This window comes from Scyliorhinus torazame, chromosome 6 (genome assembly GCF_047496885.1).
Source record: "Scyliorhinus torazame isolate Kashiwa2021f chromosome 6, sScyTor2.1, whole genome shotgun sequence".
In the NCBI taxonomy this organism is placed as follows: Eukaryota; Metazoa; Chordata; class Chondrichthyes; order Carcharhiniformes; family Scyliorhinidae; genus Scyliorhinus; species Scyliorhinus torazame.
Window position 1 is genome coordinate 189914303 of NC_092712.1, and position 23613 is coordinate 189937915.

Sequence of the window (23613 nt, forward strand, 5' to 3'; positions counted from 1 at the left end):
GATTGCTCCCCCTTCCACAAACATTCAAACTCTCCACAACCCACAAACAGTGGCAGCTGTGTGCATCATCTAGGGGCTTTTCACAGTAACTTAATTGAAGCCTACTTGTGACAATAAGCAATTATTATTATCATCTACAAGAGGCATTGCAGTAACTCACCAAGGTTCCTTAGACAGCACCTTCCAAACCCACATCCACTACCATCAAGGACAAGAGCAGCAGATACCTGGGAACCCCACCACCTGGAGGTTTCCCTCCAAGTCACTCACCACCCTGACTTGGAAATATATTGCTGTTCCTTCACTGTCGCTGGGGCAACATCCTGTAACTCCCTCCCTAACACCTACACCTCAAGGACTACAGCAGTTCAAGAAGGCAAAACTCTCCACCACTTCTTTTTTAAAAAAATGTAGAATACTCAATTCATTTTTTCCAATTAAGGGGCAATTTAGCATGGCCAATCCACCTGCACATCTTTGGGTTGTGGGGACGAAACCCACGTAAACACGGGGAGAATGTGCAAACTCCACACGGACAGTGGCCCAGAGCCGGGATCGAACCTGGGACCTCAGCACTGTGAGGCAACAGTGCTAACCATTGCGCCACTGTGCTCCCCTCTCTCCACCACCTTCTGAAGGGCAACTAGGGATGGGCAATAAATGCTGGCCTAACCAGCGACGCCCACATCCTGTAAATGAATAAAAAAGAAGGGAGGCAGAAACTACAGGCCAGTTCACTAACATCTGTCACAAAGAAAGTGCTAGAATCCATTATTAAGGAGTTAATAGCAGGATACTTAGAAAATCACAACGTGATCAGGCAGAGCCAACATGACATTGTGAAAGGAAAACCACATTGAATTAATCTGTTAAGTGTTTTTTTGACAAAGTAACATTCAAGCTAAATAAAGAGGAACTGGTAGATGTGGTTTACTTGGATTTCTAAAAGGTATCTGACAAGGTGCCACATCAAAGGTAACTACACAAAAGCACATGGTGTCGAGGGTAAATTATTAGCTTGGTAAAGGATTGATTAGTTAACAGGGGGCAGAGAGTAGGAACAAACGGGTATTTTTTGGATTGTAACTAGTGGAGTGCCACAGAGATCAATGCTGGGTCCTCAACTATTTACATTTTATGTCAATGATTTGGATGAAGGGACTGTATCTATATTTCATGATGACAAAAACATTGGTCAGAAATAGGAAAGTAATTTGTCAAGAGGAGATAGAGTCTGCAAACGGAATATAAAAGCAATGGACTTTTACTGTAGCTGTACAGGACCATGCTGAGGCCACATCTGGAGTACTGTGTAGCTTTGGTCACCTTATTTAAAAATATATATATTTGCTTTAGAAGCAGTTCAGAGAAGGTTCATGCAACTCATTCCTAGGATGAAGGGTTTATCTTATGAAGAAAGCTGAATACATGAGGCTTATAGATATTAGAGTTTAGAAGAATGAGAGGTGATCTTATTTAAACATATCAGGGGCTAGATTCTCCGGTCCTCCAGTTGCGTGTTTCTCAGCAGTGCACAGTTCACTGGCGGCGGGGTTTCTCTACTTCGTCGTTTGTCAATGGGATTTCCCATTGAAACCAGCCCAAACCACTGGGACGTCATTGGGTTGGGTGTGCTGCTGGCAGGAGCAGAGAATCCCAACAGCTGGAGAATTCAGTCCAAGATCTTAAGGGGACTGGATAGGATGGATGTGTTTTTTTATTCCTCTTGTGGGGGAAACTGGAACTCAGGGATATAGTTTAAGAATAAGAGGTCTGTCTCCCTTTTAAGACAGAGATGGGGCTAACTTTTTCTCTCAGAAGGCCTTTAGAGTGTGGAGTTCTATTCCTCTGAAGGTAGTGGAATCTACGGGCGGGATTCTCTCAGTCCGGGGCCGGGCCGGAGAATCCCTGCGACCGGCGCGAATTGCGCCACGCCGCCCCGGCGCTGGCATGCGATTCTCTGCTGAGCAGAGAATCGGCGCCATTGGCGCCAGCGTGGTTGGCGTGGCGCCGGTTGGGGGCCGCTCTACGGGGCCTCCCGCTGATTCTCGGCCCAGTATGGGCCGAGAGGCCGTCGTAAAAAACCCGAGACCTGCCGGCGCCATCCACACGTGCTCTCAGCCGGCAGGAACTCGCCGTGGAAGGGTCCAGGGGTGGCCTGTGGGGGTTGAGGCGGGGGGTCCGACCCCGTGGGGGGCCTCCCATATGACCTGGCCTGAAATCGGGGCCCACCAATTGGCGGGCCGGCCTCTCTGGCTGGGGTCCTCCTTTCTTCCGCGCCGGCCCCTGTAGCCCTGTGCCATGTTGCGTCGGGGCCGGCGTGTTGAAGGGAGCCAATATGCACAGTGCCACTGCGCACGCGCGGATTCCGCGGCGCCCAGTTCACGACAGGATCAGCAGCTGGAGCGGCGTGAACTGCTTCTGTCGGGGCCAGAATTGCTGATCCTGAGGCCGTGTTGACACCGTCGAGAAACGCAACGGCGTTTCCGACAGCGTCAACACTTGGCCTCAGGATCACAGAATCCCGCCCTACGTCTTTAAGTTTATTCAAGGCTGTGTCAGACAGATTTTTGTTAGACAAGGGAGCCAAGGCAGGAACAGACAGGAAATTGGAGCTGAAACTACAGCTAGATCAGCCCACCAGGACAGGGGGACAAATGGCCTTTCGTTCAGGTCCTGAGTCTGCAGGATTCAAAAGCTGGTATGGACTGGTAGCTAGGAGCGTCTATCTCGTAGCGAGCGTTGACTGGAGACTTACTTGGTTGGTGCGGCAGCTGGGCAGTTCACTCTCAGAGGTTGATTCGCGTTATTCAGTGACACTGCCAAGAAGACAGATTTGAACTTGGGGACTCTACTTTATAGTCCCCAGGGGCTTCCCACCCTTCAGGGCGGACCCCGTACCTGGTTGCAAATGATGGACTGCATTCCGATCACTTGGATCGATTTCTCCAATACTGGAGTTGCTCCCTGATCGCTGGGCAGTCCCTAAATGTCCGATAGCCTTCCTTTGTCTTGGCTCCTGCTGGCACCGAGGAGTCTGGCTTGGCCTTATTCACCTGAAGTGTATCAATTGTGCCTGGGAATCGCTCATTGCTATGCAGATGGCTGCTGGTTTCAGTGCTGTCTGGTTTTTGCAAGTTCCAATACACAGGATTTCTACACTTGCTCGTTTTTGCCTGAGTTGGCTGAATTTCCCTTTAGTCTTTGCGGTTCTCTTTTTTAAGTCGGGAAGTGGCTACACAAGACACACCAGAACCTGAGCCCGGGGATGATGCGGGGGGGGGGGCTGCAGAAATGGGTTGACATTGTTGGTGGCATGGGCTCCCCCCCCCCCTTCCCCACCATCGCCACCCCAGCCATCCGATGGGACCATGTAATGGAATGGCCAGTTTGCATGCAGGGATCATTTAGGTGGATGGTGGAAAGTGCTCCTGTGGGCAGGAGTCAGACGTTGTCAAACAATGTTCTTCGCAGTTGTTATCATCCTCAATCCCATGGAGCAGACCCGCTTTACTGCCAGCCCACACCCCCGTAATGCGCAGGCACGTATCCCGGAGGAAGTTGCAGGTGAGGGGGGGGTTGGTGGACTGTGGGGCAAGGGGGTAGTGGGGTGGGATGCGGTGTCCATGTCCTTGGCCAGTTCCTCCTTCCTCCCCCACCACCCCACACAGTTGGTGAACCTGGAGGTGATCAGAGCGTCCCGTGCAAATTGGCCCTGGCGCACACGTCATGTGGCTTCCCTTGCCCCATGTCCTACTCATCCTCGCCCACCCCTGCATCCTCCTCATCGGACGAAGCCTGGCCTTTGTAGTGATCTGCATATCTGTACATATATATAAGGGCTTAATGTTTAGAAATAACAGCTAAGTAATCACTAGATGGCAGCACTAGAGACGGGTAGAAAAGACAGACTCAAGCCGTGTTCCCGCCTGGATGTAGTGACTAGTAACCCAAGGTAGAGAAAGATAGCTCAGAGTGTAGATGTTGTTAATCATAGTTAATATATATTAAATCTTGTTTATTTAATCTCTAGTATAATTGTTGGAGAGAGAATAAACACAGTTTATTTGTCTACGTCACTCAATAAATAATTTGCTTTGACTAGGTTTGAGTGTTAATGAACATCGAATATATCTTGGTAAGTCTCAAATGAGTAACATATATTACACAAGGCAATATAACAGCCTTCATCCTCCTCATCCAGCATATCGTCCCTCTGCTGCGCGATGTGAAAGGTGCAGCAGCCCGCCACGGTACGGGTGGCTCTCTCAGCGCCATACTGGAGGGCCCCTCCAGAACAGTCTAGGCACCTAAACCGCATCTTCAGGAGGTCGAAGCACCGCTCGGTCCCACCCCTGGTCGATGCACGAGCATCATTGTAGCAGGTCTTGGCGTTGTTCTTGGCCTCCGGATAGGCGTCATCAACCACCAAAGTAGTGGATAACACCTGTCACCCAGGGGCCAACCCCCCAGCTGGGGGGGGGGGGGGTCTCAAACATGGCAGGAATCGTCAAGTATGCCGGACGAAGGTGTTGTGCAAACTGTCCGGGTATCAGGCGCATCTGATGATTACATAGGAACTGCACAATCATCAAGTGGAACCCCTTTCGGTTGGTGTAGAGCAGCATGGCAGCTGCAGGTGCCCTTGGGGGGCATGCATCCCATCGATCACCCCCTGGACCCGGGGCATCTCAGCGATGCCGGCAAACCCCGCTGCCCAGGCATCCTTGTTGTCTCGGTCCACATTGAAGTGGGTGTATTGTGTGACCGGGCATAAGAGGGCCTCCGTGATGGCGCGGATGTACCGGGCCACCAAGCTCTGCGAGATCTCGGACAGGTCCCCACTCGGCGTCTGGAAGGAGCCCGTGGCATAAACGCGCAGGGCGAACGTCACCTTGATGGCCACCAGGAGTGGGTGTCCTCCCCCATACCCCTGTGGTGTCAGGTGCACCATGATCTGGCAAATATATCGCTCTGTCCCCCTGCTAAGCCAGAGTCTTCGACGGCATGCCTGACCTGTTCCGTCCTCAAATGACAGGCACTGCCGGTACACGTGGGGCCAAATACGGTGCCTCCTTTTCACCTCCTGCTCCTCGGCCTGTTGGACGGTCGGCTCTCCATCCTGGCCAGCTGCCTCCTGTTCTGCTGGGGCAGACTCCACTGCTGCATGCTCCGTTGTTACAGCTTCCTCCTCCTTGGGCAGCTCCAGCTCTTACAGCCGCAGGGTATGCTGGTTGAATTCCAATATCCATTGTCTGCAGTGGGTGCAAGTCTGACATGTTAGCATACCTCCGTGCTCAACTAGATCCAACGGGCTACATGGTGCCCCCCAGATGTCCCGTCCTCCCCATCCCCACAACCCTGGCCACATTGGGGCCCAGCACCATGGGGGCCTCTAGCCCTGATGCCCATCCCTGCTACCAGGGAAACTGCTGGTGCTGCCTGTGGAAGCAGTATGCTCCGCAGCCTCCGTCCAGCACCCCCATAGGGCTGTGGGCGGTGCCCTTGGGTAGGCCGCATGATGCCTCACTGGGGGGTGGCGGCCGGGCGAGATGGTGGAGGGTGGGGTGCAGGGGCGGAGGCACCCATATGGCTGGTATCACTCTGCAGAACCAGGGGCCAAGGTGGGTGGTCAGTGTGATGCGCAACAAAATTACTGCCTTTCAGACTGCAGCAATGGTGTCCTGCACCTGGACACCGCCCATGTCCTGTTGGGGGGGGGGTCACCCCAGGCACACGGCCCGTTCCATCACCACCTCTTGCCCTCCCCACCCCAGCCACACGGCCAGTGTCAGGACCGGCACTCCACCACGTGCCTCACCGTGTCCTACTTCCTCTCTATATCTCATCAGTCACAACGCCGGTTTCACGATTTTTAAAAGCACAAGTGAACAACTCCCATCGGAGTCAGAGAATCGCAGAGATCCCAGAGAGTACCAGGTCGGGCCCGCTAATGATATGCCAAAGTTGTTTACTGTACGTACGCTCTGGAATGCATCGATGACGCTATGGAGGCAACGGACAATTGACATTTGGCGTGAAATCGGCACCCGTCGTGATTTCGGCATCAGAACCCATACTCCGCCCAATCGTTGGGTTACCCAATACCGGTGTCAGCAAAAGAGAATCTCGCCCCATACTTTTAGGCTAAGGAGTAGCAGATTTAAAACAGAAATGAGGAGGAATAACTTTATTCAAAGGGTTGTGAATCTGTGGAATTCTCCACCCCAGAGTGTAGTGGATACAAATTTGAGGAGATATAGGGTTGGATTCTCAGGCTATGTCCTGACGCTGGCATGGGAACGGTGGCTTTTTACGGCCGAAAATCCAGAGCAAAACGGCCACCGATCCTGTGTTTGGCTGGGGGCTAGCAGGAAGGCAATGTAGAGCATCCGGCTCTAGCTGCCGATACAGCCCGGAGAATTGCCGGGCCCCAGGCCGTGCATGGCGGCAGCCTACAGCGGCCATGCAATGCAACGTGGCGCCGGCCGCACGTCGACCCGGCCTGCAAAATAAACCCCCCCCCCCCTTTGGTCAGCTCGCGAGCCCTGGACCGCCCAACAGTGCCCCCAGCCCGTCCCAAGGTCCCCCCCTGCACCACCCCCCCCCCCCCCCGCCCCCCCACCGTGGCGGCGCTGGACTGAGTCCGCAGCCGCCACACCGAATTCCCGACAGGTAGGACCATGAGAGACCCGCACCAGAGGGAAGTTGGCCGGTAGGGGGCGGAGCATCGGAGGGTGGGCCTCCCACTCTGCTTCTATCCCCTTCAAAATTTTATATGTTCTATAAGATTCTCTCTCATTCTTCTAAATTCCAATGAGTGTAATCCCAGTCTACTTCGTCTCTCCTAATAAATTAATCCTCTCAACTCCAGAATCAACCTTGTGAATCTCCTCTGCTCACCCTCCAGAGTCAGTACATCCTTTCACAAGACCAAAACTGCACACAGTACTCCAGGTGTGGCCTCACCAGCACCCTATACAGCTGCAACATAACCTCCCTGCTTTTAAACTCCATTCGTCTAGCAATGAAGGACAAAATTCAATTTTCCTTCTTAGTTACTTCTGCATCGGCAAACCATTTTTTTGCGATTCATCCACAAGGACACCCAGGTCCCTCTGCACAGCAGCATGCTGTAATTTTTTTACCACTTAAATAATAGTCCATTTGGTTTATTCCTACCAAAATGGATGACCTCACATTTACCATTGTACTCCATCTGCCAGACCCTTGCCCACTCAAACTATTTATATCCCTCTGCAGACTTTGTCCTCTGCACACTTGGCTCTACCACTCACCTTCGTGTCATCTGCAAACTTTGACACATTACACTTGGTCTCCAACTCCAGATCATCCATGTAAATTATAAACAATTGCGCCCAACACTAATCCCTGAGGCACACCACTGGCCATTGATCGCCAACCAGAAAAACACCCATTTATCCCCACTCTTTGCTGTCTGTTAGTTAATCAATCCTCTATCCATGCTAATACATTACTCATAATGCCATGTACCTTTATCTTATGCAGCAGCCTTTGGTGCTGCACCTTGTCAAATGCCTTCTGGAAATCCAGATACATCACATCCACCGGTTCCCCATTGTCCTCCGTTCTCATAACGTCCTCAAAGAATTCCACTAAATTAGTCAAACATGACCTGCCTTTCATGAACCCATGCTGCGTCTGCCCAATGGGGCAATTTCTATCCAGATGTCTTGCTATTTCTTCCTTAACGATAGATTCAAACATTTTCCTAAAGTTACCTGCCTTTTGTCTACCTCAGTGGCGTCACCTTTGCTCTTTTCCAATCTGCTCAAGCCGCCGCAGAGTCCAACGAATTTTGGTAAATTACCACGAGCGCATTTGCTATTTCCCCTGCCGCCTCTTTTAATACCCTGGGATGCATTCCATCAGGGCCAGGAGACTTGACTACCTGTAGCACCATTAGCTTGCCCAACATTACCTCCTTAGTGACAATCATTTCTAGGTTCTCACCTGTCATAGCCTCCTTGCCAAGTTTTTGGCATGTTATTTGTGTCTTCCACTGTGACACAAAATACCTGTTCAATGCCTCCGCCATTTCCCAAAGTTAAATCCCCCTTCTCATCCTCTTAAGGACCAATGTTTACCATTGCTACTCCTTTTCATTTTATATATTTGGAGAAACATTTGCTGTCTGTCATTATATTCTGAGCTAGTTTACTCTCATAATCTATCTTACTTTTCTTTATAGTTTTTTCCGTGGCTTTCTGTTGACCTTTAAAGATTTCCCAACCCTCTAGTTTCCCACTCATCTTTGCCACTTTGTATGCCTTTTTTTCAATTTGATGCCCTCCTTTTCCTTAGATATCCATGGCTGTTTATCCCTTTTCATACGGTCCTTCATTATCACTGGTATGTACTTTTTCTGAGCAGTGAAAAATCTCTTTGAAAGTCCTACAAAGCTTTTGCTCCCAATCTACCCTAGCCAACTCCTCCCTCATCCCTTGTAGTCTCCTTTAAGCACAAGGCACTGGATTTTACTTTCTTGCACGTATATTTTAAATTCAACCTTAGTATGATCGCTCTTTCTAAGTAGTAGCTCCACCATATCCCTCCAAAGAACCATATCTATATGAACTTTGCTGAAATAATTGTTCATAAATATCAATTGATCGGTGTCAATACTCCAAGTCATTTGGAGAAAGGGTATATGGGCCAAATACATCATGGAGCCAAAGTGAAAACATAGGAAGCTTAAATTCCATGGGCTTAATTTTACGGGCCAATTGTAGACCGGAAAATAGACAGGTGTACCTGTAAATTAGGATGCTATGACATTGGCAGCATATCCATGGCCAATCCACATGCCCCACCACAGGTGGTTGCAGGTGTTGTGGTGCAGGAAACCCACCCTATTGTAAAATCAACCCCTCGTTTCATCTGGAAGGGGTGTTTTGGAACCTAGATCATGGGAAAAGGGCAGGCATTGGATCTCGAGCACTACCGAGAGAAGATGCAATGAGAAATGAAGGCAGGAAAGAGTTGAGGATTATCATTTCAAATGAGTCATGATCCCATTGAATGACAGACCAATGGGCCGAATGGCCTATTTCTGCTTCCACGTCTTATGGGTAATGGGGTTGGTTGAGTGGACCAGGATCTCACAGCGGGAGCAGAAAGCTGACAGGGGAAGATGTATTTGCTTAGTGCTGCATCACACTGTTAAATGATGGAGGGTGGTCTGTTCAATGTGGAGGCTGGTGGGGTGGAAGGCAAAGACAACATGCACCCCACATTGGTACTGGAAGGGAAAAAGTGTTGATATGTGGGAAATGGTATGGACAGAATTAAAAGTCCTGTCTGTCACCATGGAAAAGAATCTTAGGTTGAGAAAAAAGGAAGAACAAATTGGAGACATTGGTATGGAAAGTGGCATCACTAGAAAAGGTTCAACAGGGACAAGTGATTGAGATTTTCATCTTCTCCCTTCCTAGTTTCCTCAAGCACTGTGGGATAAATTTACTTTTTATTTTAATTTTAAAGTACCCAATTCTTTTTTTGCCAATTAAGGAGCAATTCCAGCTACCCAGCTCACCTTTGGGTTGTGAGGGCGAGACCCACTCACACGGGGAGAATGTGCAAATTCTACATAGACAGTGACCTGGTGCCGGGATCAAACCCGTGTCTTCGGCGTAGTAAGGTGGCAGTGCTAACCACTCCGCCACCATGCCGCCCCTCGCTATGGGATAAATGCCATCTACTCAAAAGAAGACTCTTCTTTTGAGTCTTATTAGCCCATTGAGAACTATCATCTCATTTACATCAAAATTCATTGTTCTCAACAGACACTCTGAAGTAAAACTCGTCACTTTACTACATACTCTCTGAAGAGGTGTGAATGTACTAAGCCAATTATTGAAAAGGCGTGTGTAGTTTAACAGTGGAAATGAAAGTCTCAATAAGGCATGCATTTTTACAGGTCATACTGATTACTGCCATTTCTGACAATTGAAAAGCAAATTACACTACAGATCAACAAAATAAAACTTTATTTAAGGTTCATAATACAATATTTTGAGTTACTCGTCTCTTACAGCATGAGAAACAAAAGTTACAAGTAAACCTGCCTCCAGTACAGCAGTAATTGTATTAGAAATTTTGCAAATTAAGATAGTTGGCATGTACATACTTATACCATCTCCACATGCACTCTGAAAAACACACCATTATCGTTTTTCTTTCCTCCTCCCAAACTTCGGTTACATTCCAAACTTTTTGAGCATTATAAGAATTAGGTGTGGTAATGATTATGGGTAGAGATGAGAAGAACTTTTTCCACTCAGGGGGATGAGAATCTTTAGAACGCTATCCTTGGGAAAGCAGTGGAGGCAGGATCATTGAATACCTTTAAGGCACATGCAGCTAGATACTTGACTAACAAGGAATTCAGAGATTATCAGGGGTAAGTGAAATGTGGCTTTGAGGCCTCAATCAGGTCTCATTGAATGGCAAGGCAGGCTCGAAGACCAAATGACCAATTCCTGATTCTAGTTTGTATCTTTGTACAAAGCATTAGTGAGACCGCCCTTGGAGTATTGTCCGGTTTGGTCCGCTTATTTGAGAGATATAGTTGCATTGCAGGCAGGTAAGAGGTTCACTAGATTGATTCCAGGAATATGGGGTTTGTCGTATGAAGTGAGACTGAGCAGTTTCAGTCTATGCTCTCTAGAGTTTAGAAGAACGCGGAGGAATCTAATTGAGGTATATAAGACGATAAAGGGAATTGAATGAGGGGCCATGGTTTACATATAAGGGGTAGCAGATTTAAAATAAAGATGAGGACAAATTACTACTCTCAAAGGTCATGAGTCTGTGGAATGCACTACCCCAGAATGCAGTGGATGCCTGGATATGGAGAACTTTTGAGGAGATATAGATTTTCATGGAGAACAGGCAGGAAAGTGGAGTTGAGGCCAAGATGAGATCAGCCATGATTGCATTGAATGGCAGAGCAGGTTCAAGGGGCTGAATTGCCTACTAGTTCTAAGTTCTTTGGATGTTTGTCAGTAATTATGGGAGGCAAGTTACGACAAATTAAAAGTACCACAACACATCTAACGCCATATAAAAATATACTGGCTACGGTATAATATTTACCACAGCACATTGATTCCAATATACTACTACACATTGCAAATACTTCTTAAATTTTGTTTTTGACCAAGAAAAAAATGCTTTATCTGGATCATCCGCGTGTAGTCAGACAGGAAAAGACCATTCAATGCATACTCAAAATTAAAACCATCGTAGAAATATAAAAAATGAGGAATAAGCAACAATTAAAGGCCACAATGCACGTAGTTCTCTCTGTTACGGTTCCATTGTAGATCATTTGTTTCTGGAAGGAGCTCTGTAAAGAGCATTTTGTCAACCAATTAAAATCGTAACTAGCAGTTATGGGCACTTTAAAAGTAGGTACAGAAAGAATACAGGTGTAAAAATGGTCTCCATAGACAATATCATTTACTGGGAATACTGCCGATTCCTTTCTCCATTGCAAAAGAGTTCAAAATACTTTGCTAATGTGGAAAGCACAGTACCAGTCTTCAGCTCACCCCAACATTCAGATACTATAAACATTGATAAAATGCTACACCCAATGTTGTACAGTTGACTCAGAATGACTTGATAATAAAAGTTGCTAGCAAACTGAAGCAGCCCTGGAGACAATTTTCAAAGATGAAACTGTAAAGTATGGATGATAATTAACTATCTTTAAAATGTTTTTAAATGCTGTAAACGGCTGACCACAAATCTGCAACAGTATTTAGATAATTGCAAAGATATAAATAGTGCAATTTGCAGAAGCACAAGGAGGTGCACGCAGCTACTTTTAAATAATTTTTTATCAGACAGAAACCAATACCTATAAAAATTTCATCACTAAATTTGACTCAATCCTTGGGAGCACGAGCCTTATGCCCCTTTACTTGTAACATAAGCATCAGCAAATCAAAGCATTGCAATATATTCTGTAGAACAGTTCATACTGTTTCAACACATGTCCAACTTAGTGAAGGGAATGATATAATAATGAGTCAATCTCAAAATAAAAACACAGGCTATGGGAATCTTCTGCATGGCAATATACAGTTTTCCAATTACGTTCCCAACAGCCTCTGGTTCTCATATTTTGGTAAATTTGGTTTCTCATGTTTGAAGCATTGATAATATAAATGCTTCATATTGGGCCACTCTAAACTTTAACAAGTTAGTAAGATGATTGTGCAGCTGGAAATGTAATTAACAGTTTCAATTTATCCAAGTATAATAACAAACAACATTCCAGGGAGTCTGTTCTCAGAATAGAATGGTCTTCCTTCTCGCATTTCCACCAAGGTGTTAAGGCACCTCTGCAGTGGTCTGATGAAGCAGTTTTAAATATATATTTGTTAACATCACTTTTTTTCTTTTGAGTTTTGGTACTTGTGCATAATCAGTGGGTTCTGAATCATCCTCAGGCATGTTTTTTTTCATTTTTCTTAATGGCTTTGTCACTGTGGTAATCACTGTCATCCCTTCCAGGGTTTTCAGTGTCAGCATTTAATTCCAGAGTCCTTCGCTTTCTCTTTTTGGGTTTCTTACTGTCTGAAATTATTTCAGCATTTCCCATTCCATCTTTTTGAAGACTCCTGTCTGAAATCTCATAGCTTACAGCCTCTTCAGCTGTCCCTTCTTCAATGCATTTTTCACGTTTCTTCTTTTTCTTCTTTCTTACCATCTCATAATCTTGTTCTTCACTATTCTTTTTCAATGATTCTTCACTATTACTTTCCAGTGATTCTGCAGAAGCCACGCCACATGCTGCCTGCACACTGGAAGTTAAAGCAACAAATCATTTCAGTATACATCAAATGAATCAATACAAGAACACTCCTGGTTTTTGATCATAACTCAGTCACACGACAATAAGTAAACTTATCCACGGTTCTGAGCTCTCGTTGGCTTTGTTCCATGGCTAGCATGGGGCGCCCATGCAGACGTTCATTATTCCAGAATGAAATAGCGGGCCTCAATACATCAACGATAATAGTTTCCATATGGTTAAACTGGTAAGCAAACGAGTCAATAACAAACTCTGTAGCATAATAGATTGAGTCTATTTTTAATCTTGAGTTATGAACTTGCATAATCTTAGCATTCTGTTAAAAATCTTTTCTGCCTAGTTCATAACTTGCAATGTCCATAACAAATCTTTCAGAATGCAACATTTTCCATTGGCAATGAAAAACGCAAGATCGCTTTTTACTAAGTTCATTCGTTTGAGGCAAGACCAGCGTTTATTGCCCCTCCTGATAAGTACTGAGAAATTGTGTGGGGGGGCGGGCGGGGGCCTGGGACTGTTTTCAAACCACAGAGTAATAGTCTTAATAAACCTTCAGAGGACAAATAAGAGTCAATGGCACAGGTATGGGACAATAGGAAATCATAGATTATCATAGAATTTACAGTGCAGAAGGAGGCCATTCAGCCCATCGAGTCTGCACCGGCTTTTGGAAAGAGCACCCTACCCAAGGTCAACACCTCCACCCTATCCCCATAACCCAGTAACCCCACCCAACACTAAGGGCAATTTTGGACACTAAGGGCAATTTATCATGGCCAATCCACCTAACGTGCACATCTTTGGACTGTGGGAGGAAACCGGAGCACCCGGAGGAAACCCACGCACACACGGGGAGGATGTGCAGACTCCGCACAGACAGTGACCCAAGCCGGAATCGAACCTGGGACCCTGGAGCTGTGAAGCAATTGTGCTATCCACAATGCTACCGTGCTGCCCCAAATCAATTGGGTATTTATAAAAACACCACAGCTTCATGGTTATTGTTACGGATGTGTGATGTGTTTCTTACAACAACTAAATTTAAATTCTCAATCTACAGAAGTAGGATTTGAACTTGTGCTTCTTGCATTATTAGTCCAGTGGTTTAACCAATATAAATATGATGGCACGGTGGGACAGTGGTTAGCACTGCTGCCTCACAGCAGAGACCCGGGTTCAATTCCGACTTTGGGTGACTGTGGGGAGTTTGCACTTTCTCCCCGTGTCTGTGTGGGTTTCCTCCGGGTGCTCCGGTTTCCTCCCACAGTCCAAAGACATGCAGGTTAGGTGGATTGGCCATGCTAAATTGCCCACAGGTGGGATTACTGGGATTGGGTGAGGGAGTTGGACCTAGCTAGGGTGCTCTTCCCAGAGGGCCGATGCAGGCTTGATGGGCTGAATGACCTCCTTCTGCTCTACAGGGATTCTATGAATACCACACCCCTCATCATCAATATAATCAGAGATGGATTAACAGTGCAATTGATATTAAACTTCAATTCCTATGCTAATATCTTGACTGTAAGGACAAAGCGTAGCCAAATTAGCTGACACCACATGACACCACAAAGATCAGTGGGAAAGCAACATGTGTGCAAGACAGAGTCTGCAAAGGGGTATCATAGAATTTACAGAGCAGAAGGAGGCCATTCGTTTTGTACCGGCCCTTGGAAAGAGCACCTTACTTACGTCCACGCCTCCACCCTATCCCCGTAACCCCACCTAACCTTTTGGACACTAAGGGGCAATATAGCATGGCCAATCCACCTAACCGGCACATCTTTGGACTGTGGGAGGAAACCCACACAGACACGGGGAGAAAGTGAAAACTCCACACAGACAGTCACCCGAAGTCAGAATCGAACCCGGGTCTCTGGTGCTGTGAGGCAGCAGTGCTAACCACTTTGCCACCATATTTAAATTGGTTAAACCACTGTACTAATAATGCAAGAAGCACAAGTTCAAATCCTACCAAACTCCACACAGACAGTCACCCAAGGCTGGGATTGAACCTGGGACCCTGAAGTTATGAGGCAGCAGTGCTAGCCACTGTGCCACCCCAATAGATAGGTTAAGTGATTGGCAAAAATTTGGTAGTTGGGATACAATATGGTAAATGTGAGATTCTCCACTTTGTTAGGAACAGAAAAGCAAAATATCATAAATAGAGTGTCTACAGAATGCTGTGGTAATTAACAGATCTGGGTTTCCCTAAACACAATGGTTAGCTCAAGGCGAGAAGGTAGGAGACACAAAGTCAGAGTTCTCTGGATGATCAAAGGTAAAGAGTAAGATAAAGGGCGGGATTTTATGGACATTCTTAGCGACGAGGATGTGTTCAACGGGAAACCCCGTTGACAAGAGCGGGACCAGAAGGTCCCACCACCAGCCACTGGTGAGCTGCCCTAAACTGCTGCAGAACATGACGCATATGGGGAGGAAAATCCGGTCCAAAGCAGCAAAAGGGTATGACTCATGTCAGGTTGATAACACAAGCAAAATATAGAAAGATAAAGAAAGAGGAAATGCAAAAATAATCACAACCAACAAATGGCGACAGGCAGCAAACAAAAAGAGGAATCCAAAAGACTTCTATAGGCATATAAACTAGTAAATGGGTGGTAAAAGTAGGGTTGATTAGGGGCCAAAAAGGAGATTTACATGTGGAGGCAGAGGGTATGGTTGAGGTACTAAATGAGTAAAAAGGCCTTTACCAAGGAAGATGCTGCCCAAGTCATGGTGAAAGAGGTGGTAGTTGAAACACTGGATGGGCTAAAAACTGAAGAGGAGGTATTAGGAATTTAAAATTTGCTAAGCCATCAGGACCGGATCAGATGCATCCAAGGGAAGAAAGGGTGAAAATGTTGGAGACACCGACCATAATTTTCCAATCTTCCTCGGGTCAAGGATGGTTCATGAGGACTGGTGAATTGCAAATGTTACACCCTTTATTAAACAAGGGTGTACGGTTAAACCCAGCAACTACAGGTTGATCAGTTTAAGATCATAGGTGTGAAAGCTGTTAGAATAATCTGGGATAAAATTAACAGTCACTTGGAAAAGGTGAATTGATTAAGGAAATCCAGCATGGATTTGTCAAGGTAAAATTTAACTAATTTGATTAAGTTTTTCTGATCAGGTGACAAGAGAGGATTGATGGGGGTAACACACTTCATCTGCTGTACATGGACTTCCAAAAGGCATTTGATTAAGTGCCACAAACAGCCTTGCCAGCAAAGTTGAAACCAATGAATAACAGGGACAGTGCAATATGGGAATGAAGTTGGCTAAGTGACATGAAACAGAATGGTGGTGAACATTGCTTTGAACTAGTGGAAGATATATAATGGGATTCCCAAGGGATTGGTATTAGGATCCTGCTTTTCTTGATCTGTATTAAAAACCTAGGTTTGGATGTGTAAGGCACAATTTACAAATTTGCTGATGACATAAAACTTGGAAGTATGTGAACTGAAGGAGGATAGTGATAGGCTTCAAGAGAATATAGACCAGTTGATAGAATGGGCAGACACTTGGTGGATGCAAATCATTGAAGGTATTAGTAGAGATTGAGAAAGCAGTTACAGCATACGGGCTCTATAAATAGTGGCAACGAATATAAAAGTAAGCATGTTTGGCTGAACCATTATAAAACTGGTTTGGCGTCAATTGAAGTAGTGTCTAATTCTGGGCAAGGACGTGATGGTATTTGACAGTTTGCAGAACAGATTTACGAGAGTGGTTCTGGGATTGAGACTTCAGCTATGTTAATGCATGGTGAAGCTTGAGCTGTGCTCCTTATAGAGAAGGCGGCTGTGGGGAGAATGGACAGAGATGTCCAAAATCATTAGGGGACTGGACAGAGTAGATAAAGAGAAAAACAGTTCTCATTTGTAGAAGGTTAAAGAACCAGAAGATACTGATTCAAGATGACGTCAAAAAAATGTGATCCACAAGTGACTAGGATCTGAAATGCAGTGCCTGAATGTGTGATGGTAGTAGATTCAATCTTGGCTTTCAAAACAAAATTGGCTAACTATTTGAAGAGTAGAAATTTGTAGGGCTATGAAAAAAAAGTAGCGTTGGACTAACTGAGCTATTCTTAGATAATTGGCATGGACTCAAGTGGCTGAATGGTCTCATTCCATGTTGTACCATTCAATGATTCTAGGCACAAGTAATTAGGAAAGCAAATTAGGAAAGCACGTTCTGAGGAATGTGGAGGAACAGAGAGATCTTGGGGTTCATGTCCACAGATCTCTGAAGGTTGCCACTCAAGTGGATAGAGCCGTGAAGAAGGCTGATAGTGTGTTAGCGTTTATTAACAGGGGGCTTGAGTTTAAGAGCCGCGGGGTAATGCTGCAACTATACATGACCCTGGTGAGACCACATTTGGAGTATTGTGTGCAGTTCTGGTCACCTCATTATAGGAAGGATGTGGAAGCATTGGAAAGGGTGCAAAGGAGATTTACCAGGATGCTGCCTGGTTTGCAGGATAGGTCTTATGAGGAAAGGTTGAGGGAGCTAGGGCTTTTCTCTTTGGAGCAGAGGAGGATGAGAGGCGACTTTAATAGAGGTTTATAAGATAATGAGGGGGATAGATAAAGTGGACGTTCAGAGACTATTTCCTCAGGTGGATACAGCTGTTACAAGGGGGCATAACTATAAGATTCAGGGTGGGAGATAGAGGAGGGATGTCCGACGTAGGTTCTTTACTCAGAGAGTGGTTAGGGTGTGGAATGGACTGCCTGCTGTGATAGTGGAGTCGGACACTTTGGGAACTTTCAAGCGGTTATTGGATAGGCACATGGAGCACACCAGAATGACAAGGAGTGGGATAGCTTGATCTTGGTTTTGGACAATGCTCGGCACAACATCGAGGGCCGAAGGGCCTGTTCGGTGCTGTACTGTTCTATGTTCAAATAGAATATTGCCCTTTATTGCAAGGGGGCAATGCTAAAAGTACGGAGGTCTTGCTCCAGCTATACAAGGCATTGGTGAACAACGCCAGGAATACTGTATACACTTTTGGTCTTATATAATGAGCGCTAACTTGTACTGGAGGCAGTTCAAGGAAGGTTCAAAGGGTTGATTCCTGGATGACACTCCTATTCAAAAAGGGAGAGTGGCGAAAAGTAGGAAATTATAGACTGGTTAGCTTGACCTCTGCAGTGGACAAGTTGCTGGAATCAATCATTAAGGAGGGGATGATTGAACGTTTGGAAAGATAAAGCTCAATCCACCATTGTCAGCATGGTTTTTTGAAGGATACGTCATGCTTGACAAACTTGCTTGAGTTCTTTGAGGACGTAACCAGCAACGAAGATAATGGGAAACCTGCGGATGTGGTATATCTAGATTTCCAGAAGGCATTTGACAAGGTACCACATAAAAGACTGATCCAGAAGGCGAAATAGCAGGGATTAGGGGTAGAGTACTAGCTTGGATTGAGGATTGGCTGGCTGACAGAAAGCCGAAAAAATAGAAAGGCAAATTTCTAAATGGAAAGCAGATTCAAAATGAGTCTGTAAAGAGGGATCTGGGTGTCTTTGTTCACGAATCGCAGAAAATTGGTATGCAGCATATAATTAAAAAGGCAAATGGAATTTTAGCATTTATTCAAAAGGACTGGAGTATAAAAGTAGAGAAGCATTGTTGCGATTGTATGGGGTGTTGGTGAGACCACATCTGGAGTATTGTGACCAGTTTTGGTCTCCTGATTTGAGGAAGGATGGGGTAGCATTGGAGGCAGTTCAGAAGAGGTTCACCAGATTGATTCCAGGGATGAAAGGGTTGACATAGGAGGAGATGAAACAGTTTGGGCTTATACTCACTGGAGTTTAGAAGGATGAGAGGGGATCTGATCGAGGTCTATAAAATAACAAAAAGAATTGATAAAGTAATCGTAAACCAAGCGTTCCCCCTTGTGGGGCACTCTAACACGAGAGGTCACAGATATAGGTTGAGAGGCAGTAGATTTAGAACTGAGGTGAGGAGGCACTACTTCTTGCAGAGGGTGGTGAATTTGTGGCACTCGCTGTCCCATAGTGTGGTGGAATCTGAATCATTAAATGGCTTCAAGAAGGAGATAGATATATTTCTGATAAAAAAACATGTAAACAGGATATGGGCAAAAGGTGGGGAGGTGGATTTGAGACTATGATCTGAATGAATGGCAGAGCAGGTTCGAAGGGCAGAATTGCCTACTTCTGCTCCACATTCCTATGTTCCTATGAGGTGGTTGTCCTGAAAAGAGATTGAGCAGGATTGGTCCTAATCCCACTGGAATTTAGAAGAATGAGGGGTGACCTTTCTAACGCATAAGCTTCTGAGGGTGCTTGACGAGACATTTCCTCTCCATAGGGGAATCCAGAACTTGAGGCATAATTTCAGAATAAGGCGCCACCTATTTACAATAAGGAGGACTTCTCCGAGGGTCATTAATCCTTATAATTCTCTTTCCTAGATAGCTGTGGAGGCAGAGTCATCGAATATACACCATGTTGAGAGAGACAGCTTTTATGAACGTTGAGGGTTATGGTGAATAATAGGAAGCTAGGTAAAGATGGAGGGGTAATACTGCTAAATAAGGATGGCATTGGTACAATAATTAGAGATGACCATGGTTCAGTCAGGATGTAGAGTCAGTTTGGGTGGAAATGAGGAAGAATCAGGGAAAGAAGTCACTGGTGGGAGTGGAATATTGGGCACTTGTGATAAAGGAACACCAATAATCATGGGTGAGTTTAATCTACATATAATTCGGAAAATCAGATGGGCCGTATTATCCAGGATGAGGAGTTGATATAATGCTTTTCGAAGTTTCTTGCAGCAGCATGTTGTGTAACCAACCAGGGAGCAAGTCATATTAGACTTGGAATTATATAATGTGACATGATTAGTTAATTACCTCTTAATATATGCAAAACTAGATGATAGCAACCACAATATGATTAAATTTTACACCAAGTTTGAAAGGGAGAAGAGTGGGACTCAGACTAGTATTTTAAACTTAAATAAGCACAACCATGTGGGCTTGAAAGCTAAGCTGGTTGAAGTGAACTGGGATACTAGGCTAAGGGGTAGATCAATAGAGAAACAGTGGCAGACTTTTATAGGGATATTTCAGAATATTCAGAATAAGTATATTCCTATAAATAAAAATTCTATGGCACGGACTCAACATCTGTGGTTAACTAAAGAAGGAAAGTGTCAAACTACAGGAAAAAGCATATAAATGCACAAAATCCAGTGATCGGTCAGAATATTAAAAAATGGCAGAGAATGACAAAGGTTAATCAGGGAAAAGAAATTATGAGTACGAGAGGAAGCTAGCTAGAAATGTAAAAACAGATATCAAAAGTTTCGACAGGTATTTAAACAGAAAAAGAGTAAAATGAGGGTTGGTCCTCTAAAGCAGGGTTTTTCAAAGTGCGGGTTGCAACCCACCCGTTGGTCACAGCATTCCGCGGTGTTCCCGATCACAGGAGAGGCACCCAATGGCCACTACCGACACCTTTATTGAGAATGGTGGCCGCTACTGCCTTTTGAGAACAAAATGAGGCTGTGTGCAGTCTTCCGGCCATAAGCGGCAGCAGTGAGCAGGTCACGTGTCCTGCATGTACACATCAAATGCCCTGTATGTACCTGCTTTTGACACTAAATTAAGGAGGAGAGTTTCTTCCATTTTCTAGCTGCTAGCATGCAAGGCAAGAGAACTGTGAAGATGAATAGTTTTAATACAAGAAAGAAACGGCCAGAGACACAAATAGGCAGAGTACCTACTGGCCAGGATCTCACACCCGAATCTGCTGGAGGAGTTGCTCAGGAGAGTCCAGGCAGAACAGAGAAGTGCTACTGTTAGCTCTGTACAGAGCTCCAGGGCCTCTGATTAACAGCAAACAATAAAATTAACTCTGGAACAAAGCAGCATAAAGATGATTTGTTGAAGTATGGTTTTGTCAATTGTGCAATGAAAATAAAAATGCAAAGCCCATGTGTGTTATATGCAAGGAAGTACTGGCAAATGAGAGAAGTTTCAGATTTTAACAGTGAAATTCTGGGTGAAAAATTCCTTTTGAGATTGAGACCCGAGTCAGTTATTAACTTACAGCTGACTCCAAATGAAAAGATTGCATTGCTGTACCTGACATGTGACAGCACATTAAAAACATGCCAAAAGTCCATGGAGTTGTCAGAATTCTGGAGTAGTATCTCCCAGGAGTATCCGGTGCTGAGTAAAACATGCATTTGGTGTTGCTTTGCCCTTCATGACAACATACATGTGCGAGGTTAGGGTTAGGGTCGGATTTTCTCTTCTCACGAGGATGAAGACGGCACAAAGGAACTGGCTGAAGTCTGCACCTGATATGCGCATTGCTCCCTCCTCCTGTGAATCCGATTGGGGAGAAATCATGAGGACCAAGCAGGTGCCCCTTTGCATTAAAGGTAAGTGAATGCGGTTTGAGTCGCAAAGGTCAGCCGGTTGGCAAAAGCGGGTCCCAGGAAAGGAGTTTGAAAAACATTACTCTAAAGAGTGACAATGTTGAGTTAACAGTGGATAATAAGGAAATGGCTCATGAAATTAACAAATATTTTGCTTCTGTCTTCACAAATGAAGCAGTAGTGAACAAGCCGATGGAGCTGTGGGATGACAATTCTCATGGGTCCTGATGGACTTCATCCTAGTATCTTCAAAGAGGTGGCCAATGAGGTGCAGTGGTGCTTATTTTCCCAAAATCTGTGAGGTTTTGTAAAGGTTTCATCAAACTTGAAAGTAGCAAATGTGACTCCTCTATTCAAGAAGGGACTGAGGCAGAAAACAGAAAACTATAGGCCAGCTAGCTTGATGTTCGTAATGGCGATGGTGCTAGAACTGATCACTTAATAGGCTATAGCTTGGAACTTACTCAAAGTAATCGGTTAGTCAGGATCACTTTGTGAAAGGGAAATCATGTTTAGCCAACTTATTGGGGTTCTTTGATGGGAGTAATATGCTCTGTAAAGGGAAGCCTGTAGGCGTACTGTAATTGGATTTCCAGAAGGCATTCGATAAGGTGCCAATTCAAAGGCTATTGTGGAAAATAAAAGCTCATGGATAAAAGATTGGCTGACTGGCAGAAAAGAGAGAGAGAATGCATAAATGGGTCTTTTTCTGATTGGCATGATGTGACAAGTTGAGTCCCGTGGGAGTCTGTGCTGGGGCTTCAACTTTTCACAATTTACATCAATTACTTCGATGTGGGAAATTAAAGCTTGTTAGCTAAATTTACAGATGAAACAAAGATAGATAGGAAAGCTCGGGCAGCATGGTGGCGCAGTGGTTAGCTTGCTGCCTCATGGCGCCGAGGTCATAGGTTCAGTCCCGGCCCTGGGTCAGTGTGGAGTTTGCACATTCTCCCAGTGTTTGCGTGGGTTTTGGCCCCACAACCCAAAGATGTGCAGGTTAGGTGGATTGGCCACGCTAAATTGCCCCTTAATTGGAAAAAATGAATTAGGTACTATAAATATATATATTTTTTAAATAGGTAGGAAAGTATAAAAGCAAAATACCACGGATGCTAGAAATCTGAAATAAAAACAGAAAATGCTGGATAAACTCAGCAGGTCTGACAGCATCTGTGGAGAGAGAAACAGATAACATAAGACTCCATATGACCCTTCTATTGCAGGATCTGCAGAAGGCTCATACAGAGACAAAAGTTTCTCTTTCCACAGATGCTGCCAGACCTGCTGAGTTTATCCAGCATTTTCTGTTTGTATTTTAGGTAGAAAAGTTATGTTGAGAAGAGGATATAGAACATACAGTGCAGAAGAAGGACATTCGGCCCACCGAGTCTGCACCGATCCACTTTAAGCCCTCACTTCCACCCTACCCCTGTAACCCAATAACCTCTCCTAACCTTTTGGACACTAAGGGCAATTTAGCATGCCCAACCCACCTAACCTGCACGTCTTTGGACCATGGGAGGAAACCGGAAAACCCGGAGGAAACCCACGGAGACACGGGGAGAACGTGTAAACTTTGCACAATGACCCAGCGGGGAATCGAACCTGGGACCCTGTTGCTGTGAAGCCACAGTGCTAATCACTGTGCGACCTTGCTGCCCTAAGGAGGTTGCAGAAGATATAGAAAGGTTTTTGTGGTTAGGCAAAAAACAGCACATGAAAAATGTGGGAAAATATATGGTTGTTCACTTTGGCAAGAACAATAAAAAAAGACTTATTTAACCTGAGAATGACTGCAGAATTTTGAGGTGCAGAGATCTGGTATTGTAGTGCACGAGTCACAAAAGGTTAGTCTGCAGGTACAGCAAGTAATTAAGGTGGCTAATGGAATGCTCCCCTTCATTATGAAAAACATTGAACATAAGATATACAGGGCATTAGTGAGACCACATCTTTGATACAGTGTACAGTTTTGGTCTCCTTATTTAAGGATAGTAAGACGTCTTACAACACCAGGTTAATGTCCAACAGGTTTGTTTCGAATCACTAGCTTTTGGAGTGCTGCTCCTTCCGCAGGGCGTTAATCTGGTGTTGTAAGACTTCTTACTGTGCTCACCCCAGTCCAACGCCACATTAAGGAAGGATGTAAATGCATTGGAGGCAGTTCAGAGGTTTTCTAGATTGATGCCGGAAATGAACGGGTTGCCGTGTCAACATAGAACATTACAGCGCAGTAGAGGCCCTTCGGCCCTCGATGTTGCATCGACCTGTGAAACCACATTAAAGCCCATCTACAC

The 23613-nt window shown here is 45.2% G+C and overlaps 1 protein-coding gene across 2 annotated transcripts in view; it reads right to left on the reverse strand.

The window, feature by feature from the left end:
* Nucleotides 1-10014: 10014 nt before the first annotated feature.
* polr1f (RNA polymerase I subunit F) overlaps nucleotides 10015-23613 on the reverse strand; it is a 47053-nt gene continuing 33454 nt past the window's right edge. For both annotated transcript variants that reach the window (XM_072509186.1, XM_072509187.1), the window contains exon 4: nucleotides 10015-12857. In XM_072509186.1, the coding sequence (XP_072365287.1) occupies nucleotides 12500-12857 (358 nt within the window). In that variant the 3' untranslated portion in view covers nucleotides 10015-12499. The remainder of the gene's footprint in view (nucleotides 12858-23613) is intronic.